The sequence below is a fragment of the Crotalus tigris genome, unplaced genomic scaffold (assembly GCF_016545835.1).
Source record: "Crotalus tigris isolate CLP2741 ecotype Arizona unplaced genomic scaffold, ASM1654583v1 scf7180000024432.2438137, whole genome shotgun sequence".
NCBI classification, from domain to species: domain Eukaryota; kingdom Metazoa; phylum Chordata; class Lepidosauria; order Squamata; family Viperidae; genus Crotalus; species Crotalus tigris.
In genome coordinates, this window is record NW_024100599.1 from 401,372 (window position 1) to 427,792 (window position 26,421).

The 26,421-nt window shown below is 36.3% G+C and overlaps 1 protein-coding gene across 3 annotated transcripts in view; it reads right to left on the reverse strand.

Moving 5' to 3' along the window:
- SNX25 (sorting nexin 25) overlaps positions 1–26,421 on the reverse strand; it is a 75,412-nt gene that overhangs the window by 42,873 nt on the left and 6,118 nt on the right. For all 3 annotated transcript variants that reach the window (XM_039330769.1, XM_039330768.1, XM_039330766.1), the window contains exons 3-7: positions 24,425–24,641; positions 19,113–19,285; positions 18,371–18,557; positions 15,255–15,325; positions 3,992–4,182 (exon numbers count right to left, since the gene is read on the reverse strand). In XM_039330769.1, the coding sequence (XP_039186703.1) occupies positions 3,992–4,182; positions 15,255–15,325; positions 18,371–18,557; positions 19,113–19,285; positions 24,425–24,641 (839 nt within the window). The remainder of the gene's footprint in view (positions 1–3,991; positions 4,183–15,254; positions 15,326–18,370; positions 18,558–19,112; positions 19,286–24,424; positions 24,642–26,421) is intronic.

The following is a 26,421-nucleotide window of genomic DNA, read 5'->3' on the forward strand; positions in this document are numbered from 1 at the left end:
CAAATAGTGCTACATGGACAATGTGGCACAAACTGCACTACTAGCAATATGACAGTTTTGGTCACATTTCTTCATAAATGTCACTGAATTCGTTAAGACCTGCTATCTAACAAATTAAATTTGAAAGGACTCTGGAAACATGTGAAAGGGGCACTATGCCCTTTCACTGTGGTATGAATGAATAATTTCCTTAAAGCATTAAAGTAGCCATGTCCTCTGGAAGGCTTGCTGTCATCGCCCCGTCAGAGTGTGGTTTGGAGTAGGAGTTGGAACCAGGACAGTCCAATGGGCATGGCACGTCTCCCTTGGAATGTTTGGAGAGGCCAGGGGCTGAGGATGATGCTATCCCAGGTCCCTCAGGCATTGGGGGAGGTGGCTGACAGGGCATAGAGCTGACTGCCCTCACAGATACAGGGGAGGATCAGCTGCAGACAGGCAGTGAGGTTGATAGGCAGCAGATCCCTGCTGATGAGGAACAGCTGCCTCCCCCATTCAATCCAAGGGCATGGAGAGTAGAGCAGAGGCAAGCTCAAAGGAGGGTTGCAATGCTACTTGGGAGAAGATTGCTCCACCCACAAGGAACACCTGGCGTGGATTGATTTAAAGAGAAGTGGGGATGGGGGGGGTGAGGGTTTATTTGTTTGTTTTGGCTTAACTCCTCCAGCTTTGACTTGCAGACTGCCTTCGGACTTGCTTTACTCTGTGGACTTGGCTCGCCCTTTATACCTGGACTCTGGACATTGCCCCATGAGTTCGCACCTTCTTTTTGGACTTTCTTTGTTGTTTTCTGGCTTGGCGGGACTGAGGGTGGCTGCCTTCTGGGTAGTGTAGAGTGGAGCCTTACTGGCCACTGTAGGGCCCTTGTTGTGGCATTTAATCAGAGCAATAAAGGATGCCTGCCTCTGCCTAGGCAACCTGGATCATAACATTTGCATGCTTGCCTTGAATATGCTCGGTATATGACTGACATTTCTTGAGTTGCACCAAGTACAAAACCCTCCCCAAGGTAGAAAAGCCAGCAATGGTTTTACCTGGAAATGAACTGCAAGAGTCAAAAACATACCTTTAAAAATTGGTATCTGCATTTTTAGTCTGCAGAGTTTCCTACAGAGAGCCAATTTAGTATTCTAGCACCAGGCTAGAATTCAAGAGATGGTAAATTCTAGTCCCACCTTGGGCATAAAGGTAGCTGGGTGACTTTGGGCCAGTAACTTTCTCTCAGCCCTATGAAGGAGGCAATGGCAACCCATTTCTGAAAAATCTTGCCAACAAAACAGCAGGAACTAGTCTAGACCAGTGATGGCGAACCTTTTAAAGACCAAGTGCCCAAACTGCAACCCCAAACCCACTTATGCATTGTCGGGTGCTGGGTGGGTGTGACCCATTGGGAGGGTATGGCCCATTGGGTGGGCATGGCTGCAGTGGTAACGGCAGACTGGGTGGGACTAAAAAGTTCAATCAATCAATTCCAACTTTGCAAGATCTTTTTTCCCCCCACGAGAATTGACTGATTGATTGAACCTTCTTTTTTTTTTTTTTTTTTTTGCACATGGCGGCGGAGGCTTAAAGCGAAAAGGTTTTATAAAACCCAGCTGAAGGCCTAGGACTGGGGCGATGGCGGACATGCCCACAGAGATGGCTCTGAGTGCCGCCTCTGGCACCCGTGCCATAGGTTCGCCACCACTGGTCTAGACAATCACCAGAAGTCAATACCAGCTCAAAGGCACAAAATAAAAAGAGTTTCCTACATTTCCCTGCCCCCATGCTGTCAAGCATCAGGAAAGAAGCAAGACCTCCCAATTAGTTTTCAAAGACAATGTGAACTTAATTCTTCCAACCTTTTCTCAATCTTGAAAAAGCCTGGAAAACCTTGAAATGTAATATGCACCAAGCTCTAAAAGAATGAAATTCAATGTGCAGTAACATCACTATTAAGCCCCAAAGAAAGTATAAGCATCAGTGGCAAGAAAAAATGGCAAACCTTTGTCTATAAACTAAAACATTTATTTCAGTTCCTGAAGTTAGAATCTTAGATTTTTACACCTCTGAATTTCTTAACTTTTAGGTAACTACAGAAGTCCCTATATGTATAGAAACTGATTCTGGAATCTTGGCTTCGATATGCCATTTCCATGCTTTTTTTTCAATAGACCAGGGCTTTTCAACCTTTTCACCCACCGTACCACTTTTAGGATATGGCAATATCTGAGTACCATCAATCGCTTAGCAAGGTGTCAAAAACTTGATGACCCCCCCCCCAAAAAAGGAAAAAAGTGATAAAGTACAGGTAGTCCTTGACTTACAACAGTTCACTTAGTGACTGTTCAAAGTCACAATGGCACTGAAAAAGTGCCCCCCAAGCCATAGCCGAGCAAGACACCTGCCTGCCCACCCGGTGGTGCTCTTCCTCCTGTCTGAGGTTTTCATTGTTGTGAGCATTTCTGTTGAGGATTGGCAGCAGGGGTGGGGTGGGGGGTGTTTGGTTTTTATTCCCCCCGTCTTCACATCCCTGGGACATTGTGAGCATCATAAATATGAATCAGTTGCCAAGCATCTGAATGTAAATCACAGAGCCTGAAGATGCTGCAACATTCCAGTTGATCGGCACTTCTTCTGGGCTCAGCAGAAGCGCCAGGATCAACGCCGAGCTCCAGCTGGAGCCTGGCGCTGATCCTGGTGCTTCCACTGAGCCCTGACAGCCCCGAAGAAGTGCTGATCCTAGTGCTTCCGCTGAGCCCTGGCAGCCCTGCAGCTTCAGCCATCTCTTGCTCAGGCTTGTGCGGTGCTGCCACCGGTTCAGCTCATTCCCCTCCCCTGCTACCACTTTTCTAGGATGGTCACGTACCACCTGCCAGGTGCCAATGTACCACAGGTGGTACCCGTACCACTGGTTGGAAAGCCCTGCAATAGAGCAACATCTTTTTTCCCCATCTCAAATTTTGGATTCCCCCCCCCCCAAATATAGCAATCTTTCATGTTTTAGATGCAACATAAAGACGAAAAGATAGCACCATTTCTTTGGGAAGAGCCCTGGTGGTACAGTGGTTAAAGTGCAGTATTGCAGGCAAATTCTGCCCACATCTTGGAGTTTGATCCTGACAGGGCTCAAGGTTGACTCCGCTTTCCATCCTTCTGAGGTCAGTAAAATGAAGACCCAGACTGTTGAAGCAAAAATAATGCTTCAACACTATAAACTATCCAGAGAGTGCTGTAAAGCACAATGGTTGTGGTGGTGGTGGTGAGGGACTACAGTATATATAAGCCTAATGCTATTGTTGCTGTATCCTTCAAATTCTACAAATGCCATTTCTCCCATCCATCTTGCCTTCTTAACTGATTTAGGGCCTCCAAATAAGTGTACTTTTTCTTCTGACTGGTTCCACCAACACTTTTCATTCCCCCAGAAAAAAATTAGTAAAGAAAAAAACAGAACAGTTTTTAGAAAAATGAACCTCTGTCTCTGTTGTTCTCCAGATAATTTTAGGCAGGCCTTCTATTCTGTTCTCCAATGCATTTTAGAAAACGTGCTAGTTCTGAAGCAGCTCTACTGCACACACTAATATGTCTCTTGAGAGTCATGGCAAAAATGTTCAGCAAAGGCTTAACTTCTGAACTGTTTGTAGGCACACAAACAAGTCCCTTCTGATTATTTTTTTAGACAATGCATGAGCTATAACAAGGCAACCTTTTCTCACATTGATCACTCTTACTGGAAGTTTGCATCATAAGGATACATGCCATAGCATTTTTCAGTGGCAATTGCATGCTTAGTAGAAACTGGAATAAGTGCTGGTTGAAAAAAAAGTGCAGTGCTGACTCCCCCAATCAGTCTAAATGCTTCTAATTTTGTTGAGTATTATAGGGAGGAGGCATAGTACAATCACTACTTAGCTGTTAAAATTAAAACCCAAATACTCTTCACGTGGCAACTCACTCATTCCCTCTACTCCATATGTCTCAGCCAATCCCACCTCAAACAAAGTTTTCTTACCTTTTGACTCTGAGGACCTTCACTATCGTCAAAAATACCATCTTCTGGTTGGTCATAAGCAGGGCCTCCCAGAAGTCGTATGCGTTTTTCACATTGTTTTTTTGCTACTGTTAGTTGATTAATATATCTTTTCATGTTTCTGGCCCTCAAATGATCTGCTTTCATTGCAGCCGTCTCTTTAACCTTGTTCTCTGTAGTAAAATTAAATGTCTGATATTAAAACAAGTTAATAAATATACACTACATTTTAATCCATATAGCAGTAAAATCTACTTAAAATCACAGTGCATAAAATTCTTAAAGTCTTACATTATGAAACACATATTGAAAATATTACATACTGCAATCCATCTATAAAAGTAGGCTGGCTTGGTCGCTCAACAGCGAGACACTGTTAAGCGGGCACAGCAGTGCCTGCATTTTCTGCATTGCATGAGAAAAATACATCTTCCTTCCCCTGTCCTTACCACTTTCTATAGAGGGACGATTGAGAGCATCCTATTATATTGCATTACAGTCTGGTTTGGAAGCATTACTGCTTCAGACAAGAAGGCGGTGCAAAGAGTGGTGAGGATGACAGAAAAGATTATTGGCAGTTCAGTCCCTTCTATCCAGGACATATAGGATCCGAAGCAGAACATCCAGATTCAGTCACAGTTTTGTTCCATACAGTATCAACCTTGTAAACTCTCAAGCTTCCTCTTTTCACTATGTATTCAAGATGGACAGTGATTAATATTTATATGTAAGGATATAGGTATATACATATGCATGTATATAGCATGTTTATATGTATGATACGTATGTATATACTTTTGAGAGCAGGCAACAGAATTTCATTTTTAATGTGTGCCAGAGTGCCCATAGTAAAAAATGACAATAAAGGTTATCTTACATAAGATAACATAGGTATTTGCTTCTAAATGAGGTCACTTAGATGATTTAGCAATTAATTCTATATTCTGGGTTGAGTAAAACTTCCTCAGATTAGGAGAAGCAATGTCAACAATCCTGGTTATTTATCAATGATAAATCTGAATTATCTCCAGCAAACAAGCCAAAAAGATTTATAAGAGTTCTAGTTTTCCTTTATTTTTTGATCTTAATAAAATCCAAATTATGTATCCTAGCTAGTAAAATCTAGAGGAAAAACAGTACTTTTTATTAACATTACAGCAATGTATTGCTCACAAAAGCATATATACAAATGTATAATCAATCATTCACTTCATATATTTTAGTGTAACCTTTGTGCTCCCAAATGAAGCATCCTTTTTTAAATAATCGCTAATTTCCCTATAATTTACTCTAAAAAATCCCCGCAAATCACTTTTTAATGTACCAGTGAAAGGGAATGAAAAGATAATAGGTAAAAAACCAAGAAGGCTGCCTCTACAAATAAATTATCTTGACTGTAAATGATGCTTCCATAGCAACTATTCAAAATAGCTGAAGAAAATTGCTGTATTTCAGGCCACTCTAAACCTGAATATTAAAAAAATCAGACAAGTAGTTTTTTCCACATAATCATACATAATCACACTATATCAACCTAAGGTGCAGATTTTATATTTATCAGCAAATAACAATCTTGCTGCATTAAAATATGCATAAAATGATTAATCTTGTCAGATGAAAATATATGTAATTTAAACATTTTAGTTTAGCTGTTGCAAACTTAGAAGCTGAAAAAAAAAACATAAGAACAAAAGATAGAACTGTTCATTCAAATAACCTTTGTATATATCAGGTTTGAGGCCGCTCAATAATTCTGTTTTTTTTTTTAACTCAAATAGCTTAAGACGATATTTTCAGAACAATGAAAAATACAGACCTGATCTATATACTACATCAAGAAACCAAACATAATTCTTAAAGTGATTGGCGAGGCTGGTTAAATAGCATTCAAAATATTAATAAAGTATCATATATATTGTGAAAATTCTTTTTTCAAATCCTGGATTCCCTCCACCAATTCAGTGATAGTTCCCAGCAAGAACCACAACAAATAATTGCAGACTAGCAATTATCCTTTTTTCAGAGCAGTGCATGAATTAATGCAAAATACCAATTACATAGTAGTCAATTAAAATTGCATTAGTTGCTTAATATACAAACTCTCAGGTCATAGCATAATATTACCACTACCTACAGTATTTGGTAGCAATGGGTAAGAATTCATAAATATAAATTCCACCAAATGCTTGTAGTAATACCCCCATGGTTTTTCATCATGACTGATTACAACACCCATGTCAAAATCAGTGATTCAAATTTGAATTATCTATGGGTTCAGCCATTCCATCACATGTGTGCATCTTAGAAGAATGAACCCTGTATTAAAAATTACAAAAAAGTTAAATTTTCCAGGTCAACTATCCCTGAAGCAGTTGATCTTCAGTCTAATCTGAAACTGTTTCTCAATTGCAAGGCCTTTAAGATGTGTCAACTTCAACTGTCAGAATTCCCCAGCCAGCATGGAAGCTGAAATCCACACATTTGAGAATTGAGAAGCATTTCCATTTTATTGTTCATTTTATCCTTTTCGACAAATGTAAGAGAATCCCTATCTCAATTTACAGGAAATCATTTGGGAAGAAAACCTCATCTTCCTATTGAGTATTTATTATTTATTTAGATTTGTATGTTGCCCATCTTGCCTACAGATATTAAATTATGGGACTTTATTCCTTTCCCTGAAGAAATAGCAGACTTTAAAAGGGATTTCTTTATTTTTTTCTGCCAGATGGGTGCTTTGGATATTCAGAAACCAGTGATTGGTTGAATCAGGGAGGATCCATGGTTGAAAGGATAGTTCTTTGAAAATTTCTCCAGCAAATGAAGCTTTCTAGTGACCACAATGGCTAATAATTGCCACCCAGAGTCATTTCAATATGAGATGAGCAGCAAATAAATTTAATAAAATAATAAATAAGCCTCATAAACTTAAGTTGAATGCTCAGTCTAAAAAGTGTATACATTTGTTGAAAATTTGTGTTCATGAACAATGTACATCTATAACTAGTTGTAGTGAAGTTAAGGAATATATTAAAGAGGGAACTGTATCAATGATCACTAAATGTATTCAATTGTCATACTGTGCTTTTCTGTGACTGTGCCCATCAGGCACAAAGATCCCAAAAGCAGGAAAATAAATTCTACCTTCCTGCTCTTCTACTATTTCCAAGACTCAATTATTTCATTTTTGGCTAGCTGAGCTGGTATTAATGATCAATCAGATTTTTGTTATAAGTCAGATTCAATCTGAGTGAAAACCAAGGATTGTTGCATTCTGCAATGCATTCTTGGAGATTTTTAGAATACATGATCACAGTGAAAGGAGCAATGATTTTGATATCAATTTATCCCATGCAAGTATTAATCAGCTCTGATCATCCTTCTTAGATGCTGAGTTGACACATAGTCAGCCTCTTGCTTTCACCTATTTAAACAGGAAGGCATAGCATCTCTCTTAATGGTGATTAAATACTACATTTTCCTAAGGGTACCAGTACTGAAGGTTTAGCAGGTTTAATTCTTAATCAGAATTTGAAATTACGTTGGTTTAAAATTCTCATTAGGAGAAAACCCAGGTTAGATTTTTAAGCCAGGGCAAATGCACCATGTTAGTAAAGAAAAGAGGAGATATGTCAGCCTTATGAGGCAGTCCAGACAAGAAGCACGCCTAGAAGTAGTAGTTCTAATTTTAGTGTAAGTTTAATTAACGGAATCCTGCTAGCGTAAAAGGACCTCTCTCCCTCCTCATCTTTACAGTCCAAAAAATGCCTAGGTTCCCTTCTGAGATGTTTGCTATACCCACATTCTTTTTGTGGACTAAGCTACCCTTGTCTGTCTAGTTTATGGCTCTTCCACCTATCTCCTAAGGTCATTCCTACCACCATTAGAGGATGCTACAAAAAAAGGAAGGGGGATAGTAATCAACAGTTAACTTTTAACCATATTATGAAATCAAGTGACTACCGGCATTAGCTCAGTATAGGTTAATCGATGAAAATCATGGGCCAAAGGTTTTAAAAAGAGATGACTTCACAATTATTGTTGTCTCTCTGAAAAATACATGCTGGCCTTCCTTAAATTTGTTTCAAAGAAATGAGGAAAATGGCGTAATTAATTACAGACCTTGGAAAAAATTAGAAGTCTGGCAGCGCCTTTACCATCTAACAAATTTTATTAAAAGGCATAAGCTTTCACGAACTGCAGATTTTTAGTTTATATCTTTTCATAAAATGTGTTAGAAAAGGAGCTACCAGACTGCTAATATGATTCTTCTCCTCCAAATCAGAAATATATAAAACACAAAATATTTAATGATCAAAACATCTTGACTTCAGCTGTTTCAACTTTTCCAGATATGTTCCAACAACAGAATAATCTATCTCAACCTTAAAAGTCTATTTTGCTAAAATCAGAACAGGCCATTTGTATGTTAGAGCAGAGGTCCCCAACCTATGGGCTACGATCCATTACTGGGCTGCGGCCTCTTGGCCAGCGGGCTGTGACAATGGCTGATGATGCAAGCACGCATACGCGTGCACTCCCCCCCACTCATACTACAGCCCGTGGCCTGTTTGTGCATGCACAAATGGGACCATTAGCAGGGGTGAGTCTGTGCGGCCCGTTTGCACATGCGCAAATGGGACTGGCTAGCGCCAGGTGGGTGTGTGTGGCCCGTTTGCACATACACAAATGGGGCTGCTAGTGCCGGGGCGGTGCTCTCCTTCCCTCTGAGCCATGAGCACGGAAAGGTTGGAGACCTCTATGTTAGAGCACCTCTGATAAGATTGGAACAGCTCATTCCAAAATCAGATTAATTCTCTTTCCATCTGCCTCTGCCAGCTCAGGTTAAAACAAGTTTAATACGCTTGTTCTACAAATGTATGGTACAACTTTACAAAATAGGGGATATACATTGCTATAACTCTAATACATTATTGTCATGCAAAAATCTATTTTTCCTAACAGAAATGATGCAAAAATGGTAAAATATGATAAAATAGCTAAAAAATTCAGAATTAAAATTGGCAATGCTTTGCTACCCATACCAACCTGTAAGCTTCTTGTGCCCACGGAATTGTGTGCTTTCCCATGACAGCTTAAAAGCTACACATACATTACCTATCCACATGGAAATGTTTAAGGGGCAGAAAGCTGTTTAATATATAATTTAACATATAATTAATAGAAACACTAACTGATACTACTGTATTTACTCAAACTGAAATCTCTTTAAGTAGAGGTGGGAACAAACCCTTCTGAAAAAGAAATGTTCACTAATGGAGTGTTTGTTCAAATTTTGAAAGAGACGACTAACCTCATGCTGAAAAGTACAGCAAACAGGTACTCCTAATGGCCCATGACCAAGTAGGTGAAAGAAGAAAGAAATATATGTCTCTGATCACACCTTTCCTTGAAATCACTTGGCAGGCTGATATGTAAGAATACCACCATTCTCTTAAAGTCTTTCCATTCTCCCTCTTCTTTCTGAATGAGCTTAAAACTAAAACTTTGTGCAATAGCATATATTTATGAGATTAAATGATTGATATTTTATCACATTGTGCTTGTTTCTGATACAATGTCAGTGCATGAGCCTATTATTCAGCTCAGACCTAAAACCAAAATACTCATTGTAACCACATGTATTATGGCTTATTAGTCCAGAGACACATTAAACCCAATATATCTTATAACCCACTTGCTTCTCCAATTTCACATGTTTTCCATGTGGACAAAAAGCAGACTGGGCTGATTCCAATCAAGCAAACAATCCACTAGCAATGTCTAGTAATATATAATTAACATTGAATTGTGGGAATTATAATAAAACCTTTTCTCTCCTGACCAAATATAAAATATCCTACAAGTCAAGAAGCATTATTTTAAAATTTTACATAGTGATCATTAAAATATATTTAAGTAGAGGGGAGGGCAAATGTTGTGAACTAAAACTGCCATCATACTCTGTTCTGGATCCAGCCAACTGTGATTAGAATTAAAAAGCAGAAGTATTTGCATGAGGGCCAAGGGAAGACAGAAAGATGAAAGTTTCACAATGCAAGCTTATCTTTTTTATAAGTACACTACGCATGATACACTTGTATGAAATGGACAGGGCTTGCAATGGAAATCCAGCAATGCTGTCTTGTCATTCTGAAAAAAATCTGAAAGCTTCTGCAGGTATTAATGTTTAGAGAGCTGTCACAGTCAAGTTGGTTTCAATAAGAAATGACTACCTTGAAGAAGTAACAGTACAATCAGCTATCCTGTCACTGTCTTCTAGAATCCCCAGAACTAGGTGTCTAAAAGTGTAAGTTATGTTTTCAGAACAGCCAATATGAAGCCTGATTACAGTCAGGGACTAATTTAATAAACAAACCATATTATCTTTCAAACCCCATTACTTCATCCAAATAAAGCACATGAAAAGATGTTTCCTCTGCAAAGAAAGCTAGCTCCTGGTTTGTCTTTTTTTAAAATAGAGGAGAATATCCAGGGTGTGTGATTTTTCAATAACACCTATAATGATTTTACAGAATGTTGGAATTGAGGGAAAATTCAATTTCCTGTCAAAGAAAGAGAGATGCACTCAGATTGAAAAGCTACATCGAAAAGCTCTGTGATGTTTATGCCATGTCCAGCATTTCATTCTCATCATCCTGCAAAAATTCAATAAGGATTAGGTGTCAGCTTGTCAGAATGCCATTTCTGGCAGAATGTTTAGCCAAGGATATAGGAAAGAAACATCTGAAGCTGAAATCATTTTGCAGGGAAGAGGAATTATCTCTTTGCAAAAAAAAAAAAAAGGGGGGGGGGAGATATATTAGCCAAAAGGAGCACTTAAGGGAAAGTGTGTAGTAGCAATGCTTACCAGTCATGATGCTGGAGGGCAGAAGGAAAAGAAGCACTTGCCTCTACCCTTATTTTAACTCTCACCAACTGGTCACTGTAGAAACAGCAGAATGTAGTTGCTGTGCTTACCTTTTTTAATCCTCTCCTCTCATCATTTCATCTCTTGTATATTTTTCTTTCAGATTGCAAAGGAAAATATTGTATTTATAAGCTACTGTCAGAGCCTTTTTGATTCAAGACTGAAGTACAAATAATCCAACCATCATTCATACATATTCATGATATTTTAAAAAAAATTAGTAATGACATTGAAAAAAATATTTTGTAACTCCAACATAGATCTATAACTCAAAGTCAAGAATATATGTCGCTGGGCTCTTACTATTACCTGAACTTGATTGTTGTTAAAGATATTTTATTACCCAGCTAGGTAACATCGCCATATATCAATCTGTGTATCATCTCCCATGCCTGTTTCCCATGATGTTATCTAGCCGGGTAATCAAATTTCTGCAGGAAATCCAACAGGAAATGTCAAGAACCCAGCATGACTATCTGTGGTGATCTCATATCAGAGTTACTACTAATGTTTAATAGGCAGTGCCACTCATGAAAGGATTAGTCTTGCTGTTTTTTCCTGGAGGATTATCATCAGCCCCACTAAGACCCTTAGGTAGCTGGAATGTTGAAAGAAATGAGCCATCCACTTAAGACCCACTCCCACCAAGACCACTGAAATCACACCAACTCCCTGCAGACAGATACTAGATTAACCTCTACCTTACACAGCACCCAAAACAACAGCATTATTCAACAGCAATAAAAGAAATTACTCCTCAAGCACTTCAGCTAATTTTGTCAACGTAATTAGTTCTGACATATTTTAAAGACAGTCTGCTAAATGATGTAAAGCAAAGGGCCAAGGCATAGCATAACAACATTAAAGTTATACAAGCAGTTTCAGCACAACGTGAGGAATTAGGATCAGATTAGTTATTTTGAACCTATCCTGTATTCCTATCCTGTTCCAAAGATATAATCAGATCAGAGAGGCCTGGAGGTAAAATGTGCCTACATTTATACTGCATCAGTGATATAGTTTTTTATCCATTGAAATAAACAATGGAAACCCAAAAACATGGAGGGAACCCCAAAATACTAATTTTGGGATTACATTATGCCCAATTAGTTTTATTGCCTTGAATGAAAAGTATAAATTATTTCAAATAAAGTACCAATCTTTGTGCAGGCTGACTTTTGTATATAGGATATGGAATAGCTGCTTCCTTTAAAACCCCTTGCATTAATTCTAGAGATTCCTAAAAATGTACTGTAGGAGTTTTAGTTTGCCCCAGAAAAAAAGTGAAAACCTCGTTTAGAAAAATTAAAGTTGCTGCAGAATTCTGCTTGCAAATTTGATCAAGATAGGAATTTGATCAAGACTTTAACCAGGAAGTATCTAAAGCAAAATTTCTGGGAGATCACTTAAACTTCAACATGGTAGCCTTCTTGATATGAGATATGCCTGATAGAAATGGGACCATAATGCACCCTAGTCTATTAAGTCTTTCTCTACTTATCTACCCATTCAGATACTTTGCAAAAGGGAAGCAACAGAGAACCCAATCTGTTCACAGTAAGCCTATAAGCTTTTCTTCCAAAACCTTTGGAAACATATTTCTAAAATTCAGCTGAAAGAAATGTTAAAGAGTGTTCTGCCTTTGTGGAAACCAAGTGATGCTGATGTCCAATAACATAATAAGATTTCATCAGTGTTTTTTTCTCTTTTACAAAACAATAGCTATCAGCAGAGAAGTCACTCTGTTCCACTATAATCTTTCTAGGGAAGGACACAAAATTGGCCATTTAAAAATGTTCAGAACAACAAAGGTCCTCAAAATTGAACAAATAATTATTTTACTATTCAAACTTCAAGAACTCCATTGTTAATTTTAGTTTTTTTAAAAAAAAAGAAATAAAGCACACAAGGATCTATTTATACTACCAGCTGAGATAGACATATTTATTTTTAGCTGCCAGTTTCTGCAGCTTCTGTTTATTATTATATGACATTTTAGTAAATTAATTCACATATCCTTCATACTTCTACATTGATCTTATTTTTATAAATAGTAAGAGTGTTCCTCTAAGAACATAAGCAATAACCTGAATAACTCATCAAAATAGAAAATAAATTATGCACATTTAATAAATGCAAGTATGCATACATAAGAGGGAAACAGATCTTTTTCCAAAAAGATAAACTAGACAAATAGAAGTTTCTTAGAAAGGAAATATTGTTCTTAAAGATCAAAAGGCAATTAAGGCAACAGAACCTACATCAGGTAGAAATAAAGTAAGAGAAGCAAAATACACATCTCTTATTAAGGGTACTGGGATTGTAAATGAAAGTGGTTTCTTTGCTTTTGCAGAAATTAAAAAGTCTAAGACAGGCATTGTTTTAATTATCCGTCATTGTTCTTATAATGAAAGTGCTTCACTTAACTAAACCTGAATCTTTAAAACTTGACATCAAAGCACACATGGTATAACAACAACCATCACAACAACATCTTATCTATTGCCTTATTCTCAATAGCTTTGGATGTCTTTAATTGCTTAAAACAATCAAAGAAATCACAATCACATCAATAAAATATTTAGAATGATTAAAAACTATAGAAGTACACATAATTTAAAAAATGTAGGCACTGAAACAAGTATTAAAAATTCATTAGACATAATGAGATTTATTGACTAATTTGTTATTTACATGATTATATGGAAAGTTGTTTAATAATAGAGTTAATTATTAAGATTTAATATGTAAACCCGGATTGGTAGACTTGCTGAAGCGATGTTATTTTGTGGGATTAATCCCACTTTTGTGTTATCCCTTTTCCCTGGTCTAACCTTTTTGTATGTTTCCCGTTGTCTTACCCTTTTTGACCCTATCCCCTTATTACCTTTATAAAACTCAACAAAAAATATTTATTAAAAAAAATTTCATTAGACACATAGCATCATATAGTCTATAAAATACTTTATTTTATTAAAGTTTTATTTTGAAAATGCCTGTGGTTTTGAGGAGCATGTTACAACACATTAAAATCAGAAAATTCCGAAACAAATAAAGCAATCAAGCAAAAGTAGCAGTCTGAAAAAAAGTTCCTCAACTGCAAAATGTTTAAAAATCACTAACTGAAAGAAGAAAATAAAGCATGTGTGTTTGGTGCTCAATTGAAGACAAATTTGGCCCCCTGTAATCCTGAGGATGTTCCAAAGTAGGGGTCCCCAACCCCCGTCCACAGACCAGCATCTGGCCGCATGCCAGAAACCAGGCTGCACAAAAAGAGAAGCCTCATCTGCAGGCTGCAGGCAGCACACGAAACCACGCCTCCTCCAGTCCATGGAAAACCCTCTCTCCACGGAACCAGTCCTTGGTGCCCAAAAGGTTGGGGGCTGCTGTTCCAGAGCACATATAGATCACACATAACTGAAAATATCAACTGTAGTTAGCACTCCATAAATAAATACATGCCTGTTGCGAAAAGCCTAAATTTTGACCATGTAACCATAAGTATGAAAACTGGTCATAAGTCAGGCACTGTAACTTTGAACAGTCAGTAAATGAATGGTTGTAAATCAAGGATTACCTGTAATAAATTACAAGGCTCTGACTTAAAAAGGAAAAAAAGTGAATGGTTTTCTGCTGTGTCCAGATCAAACTTTAAACTGCCAGAATGAAGACACCTTCATGGCTTTGTCGTTGGTCAAAAATAAGTCATTATTGGTACATGTTTCCGGTAGTAGCTAACATACCAGCAAATGAGCTGGGCTCTGTATGTCTCCACATTCACATAGCATGTTGTATGGCTAAGAGCTTCCACTTCAGCAAATCAGTTTTACACTTAGGCACTTCAACCCTCATCCTATTCAGGTCCTCCAAGTAGTATAAAGGAGATTGGATCCTTCAATCATATCCTCCTTTAATGTTATTAATTGCTAAGTGGTCTCCTTCTTCCATCTTTTAATTCGATTTTGTTCTTGCGTACTCTCAAGAATGTTTGTTCTTGCCATAAAGCTTTTCCTATGTCTGAGCCTGATTGAACTGGTGATTCCGCACAATATATCAATATTTTCAAAACCCTCACTGGTTTGAAAAGTCAGCTGCATGCAATATGTTTTGTTATTTTAAGGAAAACATTTCAGAAATCCTTAGACTTATTTTTTTAATAGTTGTCTGATTCCTATAGTACTGGATGCTTTGTGAAATCCATACCATCATATAGAATTTTACAACTACAAATGGTCAGTCACTGTCATTTCTGCACAAATGATCATAAGCAAAATTTAGCAGTATGTTTAAATGTGTCCTAAAAAAACAACTTACCTTTTTGGCGTTTCATCTGGGGGATATTGCTGATAGTAGTTGCTTGAACTATTTCCACCATAATCTGATATCTGAATTCAAAAAGAAGAAAAGGCCAAGTTTCTGACATAATCTTCTGTAAACTCAGTATTACATTTTCCAGAAATAATAAAAATAGGGTTTTTCAGGGAACAAGACTGAGATGCTGGTTTTATGCAATATCAAGGATAAGAAATTTGGGCTTTGCTCTGATGAATTCCTTAAAAAGATACGCATGTTCTTTTTTTTTTTTTGTAAAAAGCTTTTATACGTGTGTGTGTGTGTGTGTGTGTGGTGTGTGTGTGTGTATCAGATTGCTTATTATTGTGGCAGTCTTTATCTCTCATACATAGACACCATCAAAACACTGAAAACTACTAAGAAATACTATAGATAAACCCACTTTATGTATCTGATATTAAGCTGATGCCTCTAATGAAGCCTCAACTAAAGTGAGTTAAAACTCAATTAGAGTAATAGTTTATAACAGTGGTTGTAAAAGTGGTTGCGAACCTATGGAATGCTTGCCAGAGGTGGCACTCAGAGCCCTCTCTGTGGGCACACACACACGCCATTGCCCCAGCCCCCAGTCCCGTCCTCACCAGCAGCCCCCCCAGAAGAGAGTCGCCCCCAGGCGTGGCCTGCATGGAGCAGCGCAGCCAAGGACATGGCAGCCGGGCAGCGGGAAAAGACTCCGTCTTCACACCCCGTTGCATGCAGATGATGCTGCGGGCCATGGAGGTTGTGGGTGGCCTTGCGGGTGGGTGAGGTGGGGGGCAGTGCGGCACAGGGGTGAGGCGGTTTTTGGGCATTCGGTCTCTAAAAGGTTTGCCATCACTGGTTTATAATATTCAGATTTCCACTTAAATTCAGGTTCCTTCAAGTCAGTTGGGTCTATTCTATGGCTGCCACCCTATCTACCACCTGGCTCACTTGCTACAGGAGTGGCTGGAAAAATATGACAGTTCTAAGGAAGTAGGAAAAGCTTGTACAACTTCCAAAATCCAAGCCGAAAGTGCCCCACTGTACTGCAAATGCAGTCTTAAGACAGTGCCCTCCAAACAATGCTTTCATTAGTGCCAACTTCAAATCATGACATATCTCATCTCATCTACATCCAATCTTTCCAACACTGCTGCCAAACCTTCTATCAGCCTGCTCCCCCATCTTCCCAGAAACATTATGAAACCTAAATTTAACAGACGTAGAATGTTCTGCAGGGGATATCGGGACTCAAATTTTATCCACTGCCTGTAAAGTTGATAAATATCAGGACTATTAATATATTAATATAAATGCAAACTCTGTCTGTGCAGGAGGGTTGGTATCACTTGGAATAATCTAAAACACAAGTAGTCCTTGCTTAATGACCAGTCTCTTAGTGATCATTCAAAGACAAAGGCAGACCCAAAAATTACTTACATCCTGATTCTGGACTTCCAAAAGCTGCACACACACACCCTGCTCAGATGACTGCATTTTTGGTGCTTGGCAACCACTTCACCTTTATGCCTGGTTGCAGTGTTTCAAGATCAATGACCACAATTTATTTTTATTTTTTTTGCTGGTATCCAATTTTTTTCAGCCAGTTTCTAACAAAAGTGCTACAATAATATATGGATTTGCTTAATGAACATTGCAAAAAAGTCATAAAATCAGGTCCTGTCATTTGGATGCTTCTACTTATGACCATCATGACTGATACAAATTCCAGGCCCCATTATGGTCGTACGTTGAGGACTAATTGTAAACATTTTTTTTTAAATATTTTATCAGAACATTGTTAAAATGTTTGAAGATTTTATTCTGGGGGAATAAACAGTTAAGCCAACCCTATATTATACATCTGGACTGACAGCCTTAGTTTCTCCTGAGTTAGTTTCTCAGAAAAAAGAAGACTACTAAGATGTCATCTGTCATTGATCAAAGACTGATATTTTTTTTAGTAGAATAAACTGGAAAACATAACCTGAAATATATGCAATATAGACACTCAGAAAATGGATGGGGTAGAATCTTGAGAATAGTTTAGAAATTCTGTCAAATTAGAAGTCTGGTTGGGAAAAACAGAACAACTCAAACAGGATAGGTAATGAAAACTGCCAGTATACAATAAAATTAAATCCCATAACCAGAATTCTGGTATAATTTAGAAATCTATCAAAACCTAAACATTTGTCAGTATATTTTATCAAGAGAAACAGTGCATAATGCCAGTTTTTATGTTGTTAAACAATGTAACCACAGCTAGTGTTAGTTCATATGAAACAGCGGGCTAATGTGCATGTGTACAACTTTAAATAAAAATAAAATCTGTGCTGGAGTTTATTTGCAGAGATGAGAACTGCTAAGGTTATACTGCTCTTTCCCATAACTATCATATGCCTCAAAAAAGTATTCTGGCAAGGTTATCACTGGTAAAAAGTGAAATGAAAGAAAGATGGTAAATCTGCAAGAGACCAGATGTTGCCAAGTTACATACCCAGCAGTTCCAAACAGAATGATCAATGCTCTTCCTCATTTTAAGGCTGAATAAAACCAAGAGTGCTTTTACTATTAAGTTTTTCCAAGATAACTCTTTACAATGAAAACAAATTGTATTCAAAGAGCAACTGAACTGCTTGATCAAAGACACATTGTTCAGTTTATGAATTAAGTGAAAATTGTTGAAATGGCAACTTTAATACACTTTATGAGATAAATGTTAAAGTCCTGAAAATTAGAACTGAAATTTGAAAGGAACCTGATCTAAGATATACAAGACTTTTGGTGTTCAAGTAAACCCCAGATTCTCTTTAGTTATAGCAGAAACTACAACATTATTTTCTGTGGCTCAAAAAAGCAATAGGAATATTCAGCAAGATAAAAATTCTTGGGGCTTCCTGTTCTGTTGTCAGGAAACCGGAATAAGCTGTTTCAAATTCTTTGGTACAAAGATGTAAACCATACATAGGTCATATATTGCCTATATATGACTATGATAACATTAGAGCCATAAATACTGAAATATTTGACTTTGACACATTTAACCCACCTCCTTTAAAGCAACAGAGGTGGGGGGGAGTTGTTATGTTTCCTGGGAACAAACATTGAGATACCTTAATCGTTTGAGGAACTCAATATCTGAGTTACAGTTAATAAGCTTGATGAATTCTTCATAAGAAGGAGCATATGTATAGGCTCTCTTGTGACGCTCAATCAGCTGTTCTCTGTATTCCATCTGGACAAGCAACATGTGGTTGATGTAGTTTGGATCGCTCAACAGTTCTACTATTGGTTTCAGTACTAAAATTAGCAAAACAAAAAACAAAAAGAAAATATGTGTTAGGTAGAATCAATACAACACTTTTAATAAGAACTGTATTTCAATATAGAAAGTTTATTTCTTAAAACATATAACTCAATTCTACTCAATACTCAGAAAAAAACCCCATTGTATTCCATGATGATTTTTCCTATAAGTTAAAACTGGACTTCTATCCTTAATAGCCTTTACTGAAACAGAAAAAATAGAGTTCACAACACTTTTAAAAATTGTGATCACAGATTTCAAATTATGATTTGAGAATTAATTTACTATAATATTGCTAATCTATTCTTGTAAACACCACCTTATAACACTGGAAAACTGGTGCTATGAGCTTTAAATCAGCTGATCAGTCAATTAAATCTTTAGAAAAAAAATTGTTAAGAACAAATTTCTAATTGGCTAATTAATGCCATCCAGTATTTTATATAACTGCTCAATTTGTATACTAACTTAAACAAGATAAATACATGTATAGCATTTTGCACTGAGACTATCAAATAAACTCTTTTCCATTGATATTTATTTCTCACCTTTTGCTGCAAGTATCTCTGCTAGGACTATACGCAAGCTTAAAGACTGAGCATCCTTTGATGGCAGAAGACAATAGACCAGAGTCTGAGAGCATGCTTGCAGGAATCTTGCCTCTTCTTCAGAGTTCCTCAAACAAGGATGCAGTAAAAATGGCCGTGGTTGTTCTTCCAATCTATAAATGAGATAATATCACTGCAATCAGACTTCAATCACCATTATTTAGAACTATCAAGCCAGAGAAAAACAGGAGAAAAGCATTCCTTTTGTTGAATTGTATACTAATAAATTTCACAATGGCGTATGGAATAACTGTTCATTTCTCCACTACAATTCTTTGCTTTTTGCTTATTATTCTAAGAAAGAGAGAAAGCGATTTCTAAATTAGTTCTAGCCATAACCAGGAAAACACAAAATCTTGTGTTGTTTCAGGATAGCGACTATTTCTTATAAATTCCAAATCTGGGCCAAGAAAAGCTGAAGTTTCCAATTTCTTTGTACTACAGTACATTAATTTATTGCAATTCAGTAACCTCAGTGGAATTTATTAAATTTATTCAAAGCTTTTACTAATGTGGATTTAATACTTAGACATTTACCATTAAACCTCTATCTTAAATTATTCAGTAATTTAAAACATTCTTACATTCAAGACCTGGCTTGATTGTGATACACTGTTTTGTTTTGTTTTTAAAGTCTATTAGTTAGGCAAGTACCACAGTAATGGTAAGCATTACAGTGCTTCTAGACATATTGGTTTTGTTTTACTTTTAGGCATTCAGTGGCTAGCAAATTGCAAGAAGGCAATTGCATACAATGTCTATGAATTTACTGGGAGGTATACAGGGCCAACAACTGCTCCAACAAAATCCAATGCTTTGCCATCCCTAAAATATGCTCAAAGGCACAAAGGAAAGGAAAGGGGAGCGGAATTTCTCTATGAACTTCTCACGTAACCAGCGTTCTCCACTACGATAGAAATAAAAGAAAAGGATAGGAGGTTAAGAGTGGCATTACCAGAAAAATGGACTACGCTGCCTTCCAACTCTTGGATAAGCTTAAGAGATGTTTTCACATTAGCTAATTATATCTCCCAAATCCCAAGTATAATCAGTGAAGAAACACAGAGAAGACATTCAATTCTACATGCTATATCCATCTACAGAACCAGTAAACATCCAAGTTATTTTCAAATAAAATAAAATTGTCAGTGGATTTAGTTTTATTTTTACAAGAGAAATAAGAACAATAATGTTTACATCAAATCTTCCATATCAAGCAAAAAAAGATCAAAGTATTGTGATATTCAACCCTGATACATTGAAAAAGTTTAAAAAGGGGATTTGCAAATCATTTAAACAATAAGAATATGTAAAGAATTAATTTAAGTTGAATAGTTCAATCTTTTAAAAACTCTCACTTTTGCTGTGATTAAAAATAAAATGTAATAATAAGGCACTATGTTTAAAACAAAAATGAAGCATAGTCAAGCAGGACAGACTAACTATTCTACTTTGATGGAAAAAAATCAAATTAAACAGAAAAACAGCTCACAAGTTTATTTAATAGATCATTAATTTCTGAAGGGGGTAGTTTCATATATTCAGTAACAAATTACATTATCTCATTTAAATTTTGATTAATATACTATTGTATATAATTTTCCATGTGCTCATGTGTTATTTCTGGCTTTTACAATCTGCAAATCCTGAGAAAGTAACATTCCATCAATCTTGAAGTGCTAACATATCATCATCATCATCATTATTATAGTTGATTGCATAGTCAGAATTGTCATTTTAGTCTATCTATCAAGTCCTTCCCAAGGACCTAGGAGAGGTAGATTTTGTTTGTTGGTGTTGAAAGATATCATTCCAGGACACAAACTGTTCCAAGTAAAGCTGCCGATAGTGTACAAGTGGAGATCCCAGATGTTTTGGGATTGTACTTGACAATAAATATTCTAACTGAATAAGGCATCATATTATTTTATTTCTTTTCTCAAAGGAAGTTTTCTTACATACATTTCTTATGAGAAAACCACAATTTTATTTTTTCCGTAGTTTCAAACTACATTTTATTACATTTTAATATAAAATTTATTAAGGAACTTTTCTATTTTTATGGACATAATGGATGGCTTTAATTTCAGTTTTTTTATATAAAAAGCCATCAATTTGCAGAACAACCTATAATATCAATGTGAGATTTATTTAGCAAACATCCAGACTACCAACCAGTAAAATATTTGCAATGTAAGTCTGCATGCAGAGGACAACTATACAAAAATATATTAGATTGACTTGTGCTAAAAACTGAAAACTTTTTTACAGTGCTAAGTACCAAAAGACATAGCAGTAAAATATTTCAGAACCCTGACTCATCTTCACTATACATTATTTTCAAAAAAACAAATACTAAGTGTCTCTGGGAACCAAGATATATGCTTACAGAAAAAAATCAATTTACATTGATTTGTTACTATAGAACTCAAAGAGGGTGCACTTTCTTTTTCACAGCACTGTATATTAGTAACTGGTCCAGGAAAGCAAAATAATAATAATAATAATAATAATAATAATAATAATAATAATAATAATAATAATAATAATAAAAAAATGCAAGGTAACGTGGGTTGTTTTATTTAAGCCTTTTATCTGTTTAACTCCATCCTTAAATCAAGATGTGTCTTTGAAGTTATCCTGATACTTCTTTACCTTGATAGATCACTTGTGATCCCTAACAAGCATGACTTGAAACTGAGAGATGGTTTCCACAACAATAAATCTAAAATTTTCCTTGGCTTTTCTATTACGGCACATAACTTCATTGCTTTATCTGCATATCTCAGATACCTAAGTTTTAAAAATTGCTAAATTAAAAGATGCTTGATTAGGAATTTATGGATAAGATATAATTTAGGCTAGCAACTGTAAAGAACGTACAGTAAAACAGATGCTCAGTTTGTTATGTTAGCTAAAAAAGGTAGACTAGAGAAGATCAATTTTCTACTTATATTTAGAATGTTTTGGCAGGCATTAAGATTTACAGATAAAAGTCCTCTCATGTTTCCCACATTTGCTACATGCATTAAAATGAGTGTGCTGGAAAAGCTATTAAAGGAAGGCAAAGGATAGAGTACAAACAGTACTTCAACTATCTTTCAATCTATTTCTCAGGTGAATTTGATTTCTCTACACATTTTTTAAAGCTGTAAGAATATCAATGGCAATTAAGCAACTTGCATATAATTGTCACAAGACATGAGAATGTTCAAATCATGTAAGTTGTACTGAACATGTAACTAGAATAAACTCATATCTTTAATTACTATCAAGACCAGAAAAAAAATGGGAGTGGGCTGTGGCACAATCATATATTAGATTTCTGGAAACAAAGCAGAATTATGCACATCTTTTTAGTAGAAGTCTGTGTTGAGATTTAATGTAGGAATTATTCCACAACTGCTATTTCAATTACGGAAGAAAGCTAACTTCATCAGAAGAAAGTAATCTATTTACTTGCATCACCTCAGTAGGATTTTAGGCAGAGAAAGATAGATAAAAAATCTCTACAATGCATGAACATAACATAAGATGCAGTTTTAGAGCAGTCTCAATTAAGGTTTTACTTAGAATAAATGAATTTATTTTGGCTATGATACTTCCAGAGAAGATAATACTAGCCATGTCTTTTAAATCAGGTAGACTCAATAAAGATTATCAAAATGACTAAAAGCATATATCATCACCACATTAACATCACTTCTTTCATAATGGTCCTACTTTTCTGCCTAAACCACCTTACTATAGCAAAATAAACCCGGCTGCCAATTTTGCTATTATTTCAGGGCTAAGCCATTTTGTATTCTGCTCTGATAATTTCCCTCCATGTTCTTGTATGTGATGCTGCTTTTTAATCCAATTGATTGGCTTTTTTCCACTTTGTACATTTCCTGGAAAACTCTTCATCAAAATATAAATACAACAAATTGAAAACAACTGGTCTATAATTACCCATTGAGTTTCAATGACCTTGAAACTCAATTTTCTAATCTGCGTACTACAACCATTATTAAATCATGCTAACTTAAGACTGCTACTCAATTATTAAACCATTTTAAATAGACAGGAAGAGGAGAGAGTGAAGATGAGGAGAATCCCAAGCTTTTTCGACTAAGTTCTGAGCACAGATCCATGCTCTGCATCTTTTACTAATATAGTCTCTTGCCACATAAGGTGCAAATGACATAGAAACTCACTTTTCCATAAACTGCTTTAATGAGAAAGTAGATAATGTCTCTGGATATGAAAGAGAGGCTATCAGGCACCTTCTTGTAGCAATCCTTTCAACTACTCCAACCAACCACTGCTGTAATGTTCAGCAGAATCAAAAAGGATATCTAAAATTACAACAGGAGATATCATTGCAGGAGTTCATATAAATCAGTGGTCCCCAATCTTTGTGGCTTGGCGGATCAGATGGGGAGGATAGGGGAACTGGGTTGCATGAGTGGCGGGCCAGCGCACATACGTGTGATTGACTGCCAGCCTGCCGCTTGCACAAGTTGAGCTGTGCGTGTACACGCTCTGGCCAGCCACTTGCGTGGCCAAATTCCACATAGACCACAGCCTGGTAATGGGCTGCAGCTCAGAGATTGGGGACCCCTGATATAAATGACCCTGAGAACAGATATCTGAAGATTTAATCTCTTTGCAAGAATAGAAGGAATGAGTCAGGCACCCATGTCTGAAACTACCTTAATGTATACTTAATGCATATTTCTCAGCCTGTGCCATATAGGTGTTTTGGATTTCAAGTCTTATAACCCTAATTAACATGATTATTGGTTAAAAAATTTAAGCATTAATGGCAAAAGTTAATATTTGTTAAGCTCATTTGCCCAACTTTAATAAAGAGCAAAAAACTGAGTTATCAAACAGAAGAAGTATATTTGGAAAAATAATTATAGATATATTATATGTTCTTGAAATTTATAAAATTCTATAAACAAGCCTAATCATATCTCTGTCTTTAGTGAAATCCAGGATTTGAATCTCTCTGGAACAATGCTGTGCTTCAGCAGACCATCTGTAATTCAGCAGCATGATACTGAGACAAAACACCCAATATTTTGGACCTGCTTGCAGCACTCTTGTCAAGAAGACATGTCACCACTGATGCTTCCATGAGTACTACCTCAAAGTTGCTTTTGCCATCTCAACACAATTCAGACATAAGCAGAAAAAAAGTAACCATAACTAATGCACAAATAGAAAAGATACATATGTGTGTTTGTGGGATGTGTTATTACCTGACATTGGCTGCTTTAAGATCACAGAAATGGTTGAGCACAGCTTTCACTACATCATTGCAAATGATTCTAACTACATCAATGTGACTGAGCCTGTGCCGTAGCTGCTTGGCAGCTTCCCAGAAGTCTTCAGACAGTAGATGATACAGCTGTCCTTCATCTTTGCTGAGGTTTCCATACCAAGACAAAATGTAATCTCGGTAGATGTAGTCAAACACTGCAAGAAAGAAAAAAACATCAGGATGAATCCATATTTAACACCTCCCTGACTCTGCCAAGTCAGGCAGGAACTATATCTGAAAAAGCTGCCAACTTTCTTTTTTAACATTTACATTTTCTTCCTTCTCTAAAATAAGAATGGCAATCTTACAACACAAGAAACGCAATCCAAGAAAAAAATTACTGGAGATCAACACAGAAAGGCCATAAGTGGATTTGTTCAGCCAGATATCTGAACAGAAAGTCCAAGAGACTTATCCCAATCCCATGCTAAAAAAAAAAACAAACGCCATAGTTGTTGGAACAAAGTAGATCTGTCAAAAATGCATCATAAGCAATATCATTTTTCTCACGGGTTTCATCCCACCAAGGGTAGGTAATGCCTATTACATCAAATTTGACTTCCTAAATTAAACCTTCCTCTTGATTCCTTATATCTGCATAAGGACACTGGAATCTATTGGTCATATAACTGACTTATTCTTTTCTGTATTTACATAATCTATTTTTTCTTTCACAATGAAGCTGACCAGAAGGATAGAACAAAAAAATGGTTTTTTTTAAAAAAAAAATTCTAATCAACTCTTGAAATAGATTACTACACGATGAGAAGATGACCACTAACTTGGATGGGTTAAAGGTGACAATCTATCAAGGTTATTAGTTTTAAAACTCAATGTAATCTCTACCTGGGGCTGCATGTTTCCAAATCATTGCAGGGGGACAATAACGGGAAAGATGATATATTTCTAATTCCTCCCTGTAATCACTCCAGAAGCATCCAATTAGCTACTGTGAGAAAACAAATGCCAGACTAAATTGGGTCTGGGCACAATCCACTCTCATTTGGTCACTTCAGCAGTATAGAATTATCAGCTTTGTTGATTTGAATCTTATAATAGAAGCCAGCACAATAGACAATAAGAAAACACACTAAGAACTATTCTGATAATACATGCTGCCCTTCACGTGTCTTCAGCTGCTAGATACTTGAATGGTACTGTCCAGAAAATTGTCTAGTATCTTCCAATTTGAGACAAAAGAGAAACTTTGCTGATAATGTAAGATTGGGAGGCTAACAATGGAGACTATGCAGTGATGGCAAGACTGAAAGCATACAGTGTATCTATAGTGAAAATCCAACCAAATTTGAGCAAGAATGACTCCCATATACATTACATATTATATAGAGTAAATTTAGACACTTGGAGCATGATTTCTAGAAAAAACTAATGAGACCAATCAAAAATATTAGATGAAAAGACTTAAATAGATACTGGCAATAATATATAATGTTCACAGTATAAATATATAGATTCTGCTCAGCAACTGGAGAAACAATGAATAGAAAAATGTATTACTAGAAAAATTGCTCAAAATTATTTTAATCATCTTTTATATTTTATCCTTGTGCTATTCAACTGTTAATACCTAATGTAAATCTTTCGTTTTTCATTATTCTAATAATTTTTTTTTTAAAAAAAGTGCATTGTCCAGTAATCAGACAGCTAATTCACTAGAGTTCTTGATCATTTAATCAACAGAGCCAATAGGATTTATGTATTCTATAATTAGAATAACAATCTGAGGCCGCTGGATGAAACACTGGAAGTTTTAAACCTCTTCTCCCAAAAAGCCCTTTGAGTAAATACACCCTGGTCCTATGGATCTGTACTGCTAAAAATTTCTTGTGCTTAATGCTGCATTCCCCATCTTCCTGGTGTCTTATGCCGTAATCCTAGAATATATGAGAAGTAGGGTATTTACTGATACTGATA